Below are 12,247 nucleotides of genomic sequence, written 5' to 3'. Positions count from 1 at the left end.
ATATCTTTGTGTTTATGATAAATGTTTATATACCATGCTATAATTGTATTAACCGAAACATTGATACATGTGTGTTATGTAAACAACAAGGAGTCCCTAGTAAGCCTCTTGTATAACTAGCTTGTTGATTAATGGATGATCATGGTTTCGTGATCATGAACATTGGATGTTATTAATAACAAGGTTATGTCATTAGTTGAATGATATAATGGACACACACCCAAATGAGCGTAGCATGAGATCAAGCCATTAAGTTCAATTTGCTATAAGCTTTCGATACATAGTTGTCTTAGTCCTTCGACCATGAGATCATGTAAATCACTTACACCGGAAGGGTACTTTGATTACATCAAACGCCATTGCGTAAATGGGTGGTTATAAAGATGGGATTAAGTATTTGGAAAGTGTGAGTTGAGGCATATGGATCAATAGTGGGATTTATCCATCCTGATGACGGATAGATATACTCTGGGCCCTCTCGGTGGAGTGTCGTATGATTAGCTTGCAAGCATATGATTTGATCATAAGAGATGACATACCGCGGTACGAGTAAAGAGTACTTGTCAGTAACGAGGTTGAACAAGGTATGGAGATACCGATGATCAAACCTCGGATAAGTAAAGTATCGTGTGACAAAGGGAATTGACATCGTATGTAAATGGTTCAATCGATCACTAAGTCATCGTTGAATATGTGGGAGCCATTATGGATCTCCAGATCCCGCTATTGGTTATTGCTCGTAGAGGAGTCTCGACCATGTCCACATAGTTCGCGAACCGTAGGGTGACGCGCTTAAGGTTCGATGTCGCATAAGTAGATTTGAATATGGTATGGAGACGAAGTTTGTTCGGAGTCTCGGATGTGATCCAGGATGTCACGAGGAGGTCCGGAATAGTCCGGAGAATAAGATTCATATAAGGGAAGTTGATTTCTGGGTTTCGGAAATGTTCGGGATTTTTCCGGTGGTTGACTGGAAGGTTCTAGAAGGTTCCGGAGGGGTCCTCCATGGGGCCCACGACCTAGGAGGCCTAGCATGGGCCGAGGGGATGCTCCCTGGCCTAATGGGCCAGGGGCACATGGCCCCCAAGGCCCAGGCCGGCCAACCCCCTAGGGTTTCCTAGGGGGATCAACTTGGGGAGGGGAAAGCCCTCTCCCCCTCTTGGCCGCCCCAACCCTAGATGGGAAGGGGGGCCACCTTGGCCGGCTGGCCCCCTATATAAAGAGGGGAGGGGGTGGCCGGCCACACCCCCCATCCATTGCCTCCTCCTCTGGCCGCCTCTCCCTCCACCATACGCTGCTCCGGCTTAGGCGAAGCCCTGCAGCTTTTCTTCCTCCACTACCACCACCACGCCGTTGTGCTGCTGGAATTTGGAGGAGATCTACCACACCTCCGCTGCCCGCTGGAACGGGAGAGGAAGGAGCTTCATCGACACCGTACGCGTGACCGAGTACGGAAGTGCTGCCGGATTGCAGCACCGGGGACGATCGTCTACACCAACAACGAGATTAATCTCGTAGGCTTTGGAATCTTCGAGGGTTAGTCTCATCTCCATCTCGTTGCTTCGATCTTGTAGATTAGATCTTGGGTGTTCCATAGATTAGATCTTGGATTTATTCGTTTTGCGGTAGGAAAATTTTTGTTTTCTATGCTACGAACCCCATCAGTGGTATCAGAGCCATGTATATGCATAGATCTGTTGCACGATTAGAACACAATGGTTTTGTGGGCGGTGATGCTCTTGTTGCTTTAGTTTGTGTACTTTGCTTCTTGCGGGATGGTGGGATGAAGCGGCCCGGGCTAACCTTACATGACCGCGTCTCATGAGACTTGCTCCACGCTTGACATGCAACTTGTATTGCATAAGTGGCTTTGCGGGTGTCTGTCTCTCCCACCATAGTGAAGATTGTAATTTACACTTCTATTGTCAACACTAGTATCACCGTTGTGGTTCATGTTCGTAGGTAGATTGGATCTTACTCGAAAACCCTAAACCACGTAAAATATGCAAACCAAATTAGAGGCGTCTAACTTGTTTTTGCAGGGTTTGGTGATGTGATATGGCCATGATGTGATGATGATTATATTTGATGTATGAGATGTTCATTATTGTATTATGGCAACCGGCAGGAGCCTAATGGTTGTCTTTAATTTTGTTAAAGACCTGCGTGTCTATTCATCATGTAATAGCTTTATTTCAAGTAGTTGTTATAGTAGCTATAAGTGATGGACAACCATGAAGCAGTGCCACTGACCTTGACGCCATGCTGGTGATGATGGAGATCATGTCCGTGCTTTGGAGATGGAGATCAAAAGCACAAAGAAGAAAGGCCATATCATATCACACATTATGAATTGCATGTGATGTTAATATTTTTATGCATCTTATTTTGCTTAGATCGCGACGGTAGCATTATAAGATGATCCCTCTCACTAAATATCAAGATAATAAAGTGTTCATCCTTAGTATGCACCGTTGCTAAGACTTGTCGTTTCGAAGCATCTCGTGATGATCGGGTGTGATAGACTCTACATGTGCATACAACGGGTGCAAGCCAGATTTGCACACGCGGATACTAAGGTTGCCTTGACGAGCCTAGCATGTACAGACATGGTCTCGGAACACGGGATACCGAAAGGTAGAGCATGAGTCATATGAATGATATGATGAACACTTTGAGTGTTCGCCTTTGAAGCTACATCTTTTCTCGTGAAGATCGGACTTGGTGTAGTGGATTTGGTTCGTGTAATCACTAAGACAATGCGAGGGATGTTGTTTTAAGTGGGAGTTCACCTAGTTAATTTCAGAATTAAAATTTGAACTCAATTTATCATAAACTTAGTCTAAACTCTTTGCAAATATGTTGTAGATCATGGCGCCCCCCTCCATCAATTTTAACCAGTTCCTAGAGAAAGAAAAACTTAAGGGCAATGGCACCAACTTCACTGACTGGTTCCGTCATGTGAGGATTTTCCTCACTGGTGGAAACCTGCAATTTGTGCTCAAAGCACCGCTAGGTCCCCCACCACCTCCTGCAGTGTCCGAGGACATAAAGAATGTTTATGAGACTCGGGCAACTCGGTACTCCGAAGTTCAGTGTGCCATCTTGTGCAGCTTAGAGGCAGAGCTCCAAAAGCGTTTTGAGAACCACGACCCCTGTGAGATGATGCGTGAGCTCAAACTTATCTTTGAGACTCATGCGGCCGTGGAGAGCTATGAGGCCTCGAAGCAGTTCTTTACCTGCATGATGGAAGAAGGCAGCTCCGTTAGTGAGCACATGCTCGTCATGTCCGGGCATGCGAAGAAGCTCAATGACTTGGGGATGATGATCCCTAACCAGCTGGGTATTCATCGTGTCCTTCAATCACTGCCACCAAGTTACAAGAACTTCGTGATGAACTACAACATGCAGAACATGAATAAAGATTTACCTGAAATCTTTTCCATGCTGAAATCTGCTGAAGTAGAGATTAAGAAGGAGAACCAAGTGTTGATGGTCAACAAGACCACCAGTTTCAAAAAGCAAGGCAAGCCTAACAAGGGTAACTTCAAGAAGGGCGGCAAGAAAGTTGCACCGCATCCCGAGAAGCCTAAGGCTGGTCCTAAACCCGAGACGTGTGCTATTACTCGCTGTGGGAAGGGGCACCGGAAGCGCAATTGCCCCAAATACTTGGCCGATCCGAAGAGCGGCCACGTAAAAAGAAAGGTATATTTGATATACATGTTATTGATGTCTATCTTACCGGTTCTCGTAGTAGTGCCTGGGTATTTGATACTGGTTCGGTTGCTCACATTTGTAACTCGAAACAGAACTGCGGAATAGACGAAGCCCGGCAAGAGACGAGGTGACGATGCGCGTTGGAAATGGATCCAAAGTCGATGTGATCGCTGTCGGCACGCTCCCTCTACATCTACCTTCGGGATTAGTTTTAAACCTTAATAATTGTTATTTGGTACTGCGTTGAGCATGAACATTATATCTGGATCTTGTTTAATGCAAGACGGTTATTCGTTTAAGTCTCGAGAATAATGGTTGTTCGATTTATATGAGTAATGTCTTTTTTGGCCATGAACCTGAGATGAATGGTTTATTCTTGTTAAATCTCGATAGTAGTGATACACATGTTCATAACATTAATGCTAAGCGAATGAAATTGAATGATAATTCTACTTATATGTGGCACTGCTGCCTTGGTCATATTGGAGTGAAGCGCATGAAGAAACTCCATTCCGATGGACTTCTTGAGTCACTTGACTTTGAGTCACTTGACAGATGCGAAGCATGTCTAATGGGAAAAATGACTAAGACTCCATTTTCTGTACAATGGAGCGAGCTACGGACTTATTGGAAATCATACATACCGATGTGTGCGGACCAATGAGTGTAGCATCGCGCGGTGGTTATCGTTATGTTCTAACCTTCACGGATGATCTCGAGTAGATATGGATATATTTACTTTATGAAACATAAGTCCGAGACTTTTGAGAAGTTCAAGGAATTCCAAAGTGAAGTAGAAAATCAACGTAACAAGAAGATTAAGTTTCATGCTCCGATCGCGGAGGCGAATATCTCGAGTTATGAGTTTGGCATGCATTTAAAGAAATGCGGAATACTTTCACAGTTGACACCGCCGGGAACACCACAGCGTAATGGTGTGTCCGAACGTCGTAATCGAACTCTGTTAGATATGGTTCGGTCTATGATGTCTCTTACCGATTTGCCGTTATAGTTTTGGGGTTATGCATTAGAGACAGCCGCATTCACTTTAAATAGGGCACCATCTAAATCCGTTGAAACGACACCGTATGAACTATGGTTTGGAAAGAAACCTAAGCTGTCGTTCCTTAAAGTTTGGGGTTGCGAAGCTTATGTAAAGAAGTTACAGCCTGACAAGCTAGAACCCAAAGCGAAGAAATGCGTCTTCATAGGATACCCTAAAGAAACAATTGGGTACACTTTCTATCACAGATCCGAAGGCAAAATCTTTGTTGCCAAGAACGGATCCTTTCTTGAGAAGGAGTTTCTCACTAAAGAAGTGACTGGAAGGAAAGTAGAACTCGACGAGGTTAATGAACCTTCTCTCATAGATCGTAGTAGCGCAGGTCTGGAAGAAATTCCTGCACAGCCTGCACCGATAGGAGAGGAAGCGAATGATGATGATCATGAAACTTCGAACGAGGAAGCTCGAACCTCGCAGATCGACGAGGGAACGTACCACTCCCGATTGGTATGATCCCTGTCTCGAATGTCATGATTGTGGACAACAATGATGAGGACCTGCGACGTATGAAGAAGCAATGATGAGCCCAGATTCCAACAAATGGCAAGAAGCCATGAAATCCGAAATGGGATCCATGTATGATAACAAAGTATGGACTTTGGTAGACTTACCTGATAGCCGCAAGGCTGTCGAGAATAAATGGATCTTTAAGAGAAAAACAGATGCTGATGGTAATATTACTGTCTATAAAGCTCGACTTGTCGCAAAGGGTTTCCGACAAATTCAAGGAGTTGATCACGATGAGACTTTCTCACCTGTAGCGAAGCTAAAGTCTCGTGAGGATTTTGTTAGCAATAGCTGCATTTTTCGATTATGAAATCTGCAGATGGATGTCAAAATGGCGTTCCTTACTGGTGATATTGAGGAAGAGTTGTATATGGTACAACCCAAAGGTTTTGTCGATCCTGAAAATGCTGACAAGGTATGCAAACTTCAGCGTTCCATTTATGGACTGAAGCAAGCATCCCGGAGTTGGAATCTACGCTTTGATAGAGTGATCAAAGACTTCGGTTTTATATGGACTCATGGTGAGGCCTGTATTTACAAGAAAGTGAGTGGGAGCTCAGAAGCGTTCACGATATTATATGTAGATGACATATTATTGATTGGGAATGATATAGAACTATTAAGCGGTGTTAAGGGTTATTTGAATAAATGTTTTTCAATGAAAGACCTTGGTGAAGCAAGATACATTTTAGGCATCAAGATTTATAGAGATAGATCAAGACGCCTAATAGGCCTCTCACACACTACACACCTGGACAACATTCTAAAGAAGTTTAGAATGGATGAAAGCAAGAAAGGGTTCTTGCCTATGTTGCTGTGTAAGGTCTTGAGTAAGACTCAAGGTCCAACTACAAAGCAGAAGAAAGAGAGAGGATGAGCAAGATCCCCTATGCTTCGGCAGTAGGCTCTCTCATGTATGCCATGCTGTGTACTAGACCGGATATCGCACATGCTGTTAGTTTGACCAGCAGATATCAAAGTGATCCAGGAATGGAACACTGGACATCGGTCAAGAATATCCTGAAGTACTTAAAAAGGTCTAAGGATATGTTTCTTTGTTATGGCGGTGACCAAGAGCTCGTTGTAACTAGTTACACCGATGCAAGTTGGAACACCGATCCTGATGACTCTAAGTCTCAGTCTGGGTACGTGTTTATATTGAATGGTGCGGCAGTAAGCTGGAGCAGTTCCAAGCAGTGCACGGTGGCGAAATCTTCAACAGAATCTGAATATATAGCGGCTTCAGAGGCTTCATCGGAAGCGGTATGGATGAAGAGGTTCATTGTTGAGCTTGGTGTGGTTCCTAGTGCATTGGACCCGTTAGTCATTTATTGTGACAACACGGGTGCCATCGCCAATGCAAAGGAACCAAGGTCACACAAGAAGCTGAAGCATATCAAGCTGCGTTTCCATTCGATTCGCGAGTACATCGAAGATGGTGAAGTAGAGATTTGCAAAGTACACACGGATCTGAATGTTGCAGATCCGTTGATTAAAGCTCTCCCAAGGGCAAAGCATGACCAACACCAGAATGCCATGGGTGTTAGGTACCTTACAATGTAATCTAGATTATTGACTCTAGTGCAAGTGGGAGACTGTTGGAGATATGCCCAAGAGGCAATAATAAAGTGGTTATTATAATATCTTTGTGTTTATGATAAATGTTTATATACCATGCTATAATTGTATTAACCGAAACATTGATACATGTGTGTTATGTAAACAACAAGGAGTCCCTAGTAAGCCTCTTGTATAACTAGCTTGTTGATTAATGGATGATCATGGTTTCGTGATCATGAACATTGGATGTTATTAATAACAAGGTTATGTCATTAGTTGAATGATATAATGGACACACACCCAAATGAGCGTAGCATGAGATCAAGTCATTAAGTTCAATTTGCTATAAGCTTTCGATACATAGTTGTCTTAGTCCTTCGACCATGAGATCATGTAAATCACTTACACCGGAAGGGTACTTTGATTACATCAAACGCCATTGCGTAAATGGGTGGTTATAAAGATGGGATTAAGTATTTGGAAAGTGTGAGTTGAGGCATATGGATCAATAGTGGGATTTGTCCATCCTGATGACGGATAGATATACTCTGGGCCCTCTCGGTGGAGTGTCGTCTGATTAGCTTGCAAGCATATGATTTGATCATAAGAGATGACATACCGCGGTACGAGTAAAGAGTACTTGTCAGTAACGAGGTTGAACAAGGTATGGAGATACCGATGATCAAACCTCGGATAAGTAAAGTATCGTGTGACAAAGGGAATTGACATCGTATGTAAATGGTTCAATCGATCACTAAGTCATCGTTGAATATGTGGGAGCCATTATGGATCTCCAGATCCCGCTATTGGTTATTGCTCGGAGAGGAGTCTCGACCATGTCCACATAGTTCGCGAACCGTAGGGTGACGCGCTTAAGGTTCGATGTCGCATAAGTAGATTTGAATATGGTATGGAGACGAAGTTTGTTCGGAGTCTCGAATGTGATCCAGGATGTCACGAGGAGGTCCGGAATAGTCCGGAGAATAAGATTCATATAAGGGAAGTTGATTTCTGGGTTTCGGAAATGTTCGGGATTTTTCCGGTGGTTGACTGGAAGGTTCTAGAAGGTTCCGGAGGGGTCCTCCATGGGGCCCACGACCTAGGAGGCCTAGCATGGGCCGAGGGGATGCTCCCTGGCCTAATGGGCCAGGGGCACATGGCCCCCAAGGCCCAGGCCGGCCAACCCCCTAGGGTTTCCTAGGGGGGGATCAACTTGGGGGAGGGGAAAGCCCTCTCCCCCCTCTTGGCCGCCGCCCCCCCCAACCCTAGATGGGAAGGGGGGCCACCTTGGCCGGCTGGCCCCCTATATAAAGAGGGGAGGGGGTGGCCGGCCACACCCCCCATCCATTGCCTCCTCCTCTGGCCGCCTCTCCCTCCACCATACGCTGCTCCGGCTTAGGCGAAGCCCTGCAGCTTTTCTTCCTCCACTACCACCACCACGCCGTCGTGCTGCTGGAATTTGGAGGAGATCTACCACACCTCCGCTGCCCGCTGGAACGGGGGAGGAAGGAGCTTCATCGACACCGTACGCGCGACCGAGTACGGAAGTGCTGCCGGATTGCAGCACCGGGGACGATCGTCTACACCAACAACGAGATTAATCTCGTAGGCTTTGGAATCTTCGAGGGTTAGTCTCATCTCCATCTCGTTGCTTCGATCTTGTAGATTAGATCTTGGGTGTTCCATAGATTAGATCTTGGATTTATTCGTTTTGCGGTAGGAAATTTTTTGTTTTCTATGCTACGAACCCCATCATAGATATGGAGGCCTCGAAGGAGGATCTATAGTGCAACTCGAAGACCGAGGAGTCAACAACTACTTCAAGAGACAGGACCCTGTCAGAGGAGTCAGATACCACATCAAACAAGGAGAAAACCAAGTTTAGCCATAGAAGGGAACTAGCTTCCTAAATCTAGCTCCTATTTAGCTAAAATCTATTCATAGCCCTATAGCTAGTTAAATACTCTACAAATAGAGTTCGTGATAGGACTAGACTACGAGTCGTTCTTCTGGAGTTATCTGCAGTTTTACCTCATTGTAAAGTAGGAGGCTGTGATGATCTTATGTAACAGAGTCTGTGTGTAATTCTATAGACATGCCTTGGACCCGCATATGTTTCTGTTGTACCACTCTGAGCGATATAATACTAGTGGAACGGTGTTTCATTGGTGTTATATCAGACTTGCATACTATACCATGCAGTGGTATGCCGGGTCACCACAGGTTAGTGCCTCAACTTCCGTCGCATGCCGGTTCCTCCCATGCCTCGTGCAAGACGAGAGCGGCGTGACGAGGTTCGACGCCGTCGGTTCATATTGCCGTCAGATCTATCGTCAGTTCATACTGCTGCCGGATCTGCGCGAATATGCCCTGGGAGAGTCACATGAGCCAATCAGTTCATAAGATCTTCGGTGGATGACCGAGTACTAGAGCTATTTGGGGCAGATGCCTAAAATCCGCTCGCGCCGAGAGGCCAAAACTCTTTCCAGCATGCTAGGAGCCGACCCATGGGTGTCGGCTTGAGGGCGTCGGCACAGGCGACCGCGTTGGATTAGACTTGGGCCCCCTCATCAACGTCGTGGCGCTAACCGGTCAACTTTATTAATGATTGTGGTTGTTTTCCACTGACTAATGGTTTTCTTTGTGTTAACAGTGGGTACTTGCACGCGATACCTCGTATTTTGACGTTAGAGTAATGGTGGCACCGGCAGCTTCGCCTACCTCGCACCTTAAATAGCCTTCGCCAAGGCTCACTGCACCCCGCATCCATTCCTCGCCGACGCATCTTGCTTTACATAGTCTCGGTGCGCAGAAACCTTGGCCCCTCGGATGGCCCGCAACGACGAAGAGGCCGGTGATAGCAACGACAATAATTGCATGCGCATCATATCATCGTCGACCTCGTCGACATCGACACCGACAAAAAAGAAGAAGGGTGATGAAGGCCCGTGTAGCGGCTTATCATCCTCCTTATGAGACAGTGTCGACGCGGACAACAACGAAATCGACGCTCTGAACGCCGCTCTCGACTTCATCTTGCTCTGAGCCCCTTGTCCATTAGGGTTTAGTTCTAGATTTTCCAAATTTTCATTTGAACTTTGTAAAAAAATATAAATGTAAAATCAACCTTTTTGTTTAATTTATTTTAAATCATGTAGGTGTTGTTGCTGGACATAGTTATTAGGCCGGTAGAGATGCTCTCAGTTTGTATTGAAAAAAAGAGCTTAATCGACACGATCCTACATGAATTGGACACAAGTTATTTCATATGGATTTGAGAACCTGAATAGGCCAAACTAATTTTGAGAACAGGCCAATCTTCACACGGAAGCAAAGGTCTTTCTCCCACCGCCGAAGATGATCACAGCTCTCAACGCGCTGGAACACGCCCAGACATTAGTGCCCCACACCTAATCCAACCTAACCATGGTCAGAGTAACCCAACCACACCTCAACCCAGTTCCCCAAACGGCCAAAAACCCAGACGCCAGAGCCAGAAAGCTAAAACCCCCACGCCACGCAGGCGCACCGCACAACAAATCTTTCCCCATTCCCCACCGCCATGGCCGCCGCGTACCGCCTCCTCTTCCTCCTGGCCGTCTCCCTCGCCGCCGTCTCCGCCGCCCGCGCCCACAACATCACGGCCATCCTCGAGGGCTACTCCGAGTACTCGCTCTACAACAGCTACCTCTCCCAGACCAAGGTCTGCGACGAGATCAACGGCCGCAGCACCGTCACCTCCCTCGTCCTCACCAACGGCGCCATGTCCTCGCTCGTCTCCAACCTCTCCCTCGCCGACGTCAAGAACGCGCTCCGCCTCCTCACCCTCCTCGACTACTACGACCCCAAGAAGCTGCACTCCCTCCACGGCGGCTCCGAGCTCACCACCACGCTCTACCAGACCACCGGCGACGCCTCCGGCGACATGGGCCACGTCAACATCACCAACCTCCGCGGCGGCAAGGTCGGCTTCGCGTCCGCCCAGCCCGGCGCCAAGTTCCAGGCCACCTACACCAAGTCCGTCAAGGAGGAGCCCTACAACCTCTCCGTCCTCGAGGTCTCCGACCCCATCACCTTCCCCGGCCTCTTCACCGCCGCCTCCGCCGCCTCCACAAACCTCACCGCGCTCCTCGAGAAGGCCGGCTGCAAGCGCTTCGCCGCGCTCGTCGTGTCGTCCGGGGTCATCAAGACGTACCAGGCGGCCATGGACAAGGCGCTCACCCTCTTCGCGCCCACCGACGACGCGTTCCACGCCAAGGGCCTCCCGGATCTGGCCAAGCTCACGGCCGCCGACCTCGTCACGCTGCTCGAGTACCACGCCCTGCCGCAGTACGCGCCCAAGGCCTCGCTCAAGACCATCAGGGGCGGCATCCCGACCCTCGCCTCCACCGGCAAGGGCAAGTACGACCTCTCCGTCGTGGCCAGGGGCGACGACGTGTCCATGGACACCGGCATGGACAAGTCCCGCGTCGCCTCCACCGTGCTCGACGACACCCCCGTGGCCGTGCACACGGTCGACAGCGTGCTGCTGCCTCCCGAGCTCTTCGGCGGCGCGCCGTCGCCCGCGCCCGCGGGAGCGTCGGCCGACACGCCGGCGTCTGCCCCTGCGCCAGAAGCCGCCTCCGCGCCGGCGCCCGCTCCCACCAAGCAGCACGAGAAGAAGAAGCCCAAGGGCAAGTCGCATTCCTCGCCCGCGCCCCCGGCTGATTCCCCTGACATGGCCCCCGCCGACGCGCCGGACGGAGACGAGGCGGACAAGGCCGACGACAAGAGCGGCGCCGTCGCGGTGGGCACGGGCTTCGCGGCCATGGTGGCCTCTGTCGCCGCCCTGGTCGGCGCGTCGTTGCTGTGATCTGCTCAGGTGTTCGGCGGCCCTCGTTTGTTCCCTTCCTCTGGACACCCATGATGTGATGCACTCCGGTCTTGCTCGCCAGTTGGTCGCGGGCCACTGAAATGATCATCTGAAGATGTTTCTTATTCCTGGTTTGCTGATTTAGTAGTTAGGGTTGAATCATTGGGTGGATTTGGGTGATTGTGGTGCCTGCATTGGTAGTTTTAGTTGCTCAGAACCGTTCTATCGAGTTCGATTGTGCGATGCTCGTTCCAGGTGCTGCATTCCATCTTACCATGAGTCGAATTCGACAGCGTTATGCATTCTTGGTTTAGTCGGTTGCAAAGGGTGCTCTGGTCTTATTAAACTCGATAATTGCGGCTACTTCATTCTACATTGCAGTTTCGCGTGCACATTCTAGGCTAGATTTTACATCAGTTTATATTGCGTGCACATTGTAGAATGTTCGTCAGTTCATCTTCTTTGCTGGCCTGGCCGCACTCTAGAATCATCCATGGAATTGATATGGCCAAAACGTACTGGGCCGCTCACAACCTTGACCAGAGTAG

The 12,247-nt window shown here is 48.2% G+C and overlaps 1 protein-coding gene across 1 annotated transcript; it reads left to right on the top strand.

The window, feature by feature from the left end:
• The first annotated feature begins 10,364 nt into the window (after positions 1–10,364).
• LOC127336425 (fasciclin-like arabinogalactan protein 10) lies at positions 10,365–11,953 on the top strand. The gene has a single exon (XM_051363231.1). The coding sequence runs from the start codon at positions 10,410–10,412 to the stop codon at positions 11,697–11,699; it is 1,290 nt and encodes a 429-aa protein (XP_051219191.1). The 5' UTR covers positions 10,365–10,409; the 3' UTR covers positions 11,700–11,953.
• Positions 11,954–12,247: the final 294 nt, after the last annotated feature.

The sequence above is a fragment of the Lolium perenne genome, chromosome 2 (assembly GCF_019359855.2).
Source record: "Lolium perenne isolate Kyuss_39 chromosome 2, Kyuss_2.0, whole genome shotgun sequence".
Lineage (NCBI taxonomy): Eukaryota > Viridiplantae > Streptophyta > Magnoliopsida > Poales > Poaceae > Lolium > Lolium perenne.
Note: the sequence above shows the minus strand (reverse complement) of the source record. Positions and strands in the feature narration are given on the sequence as shown.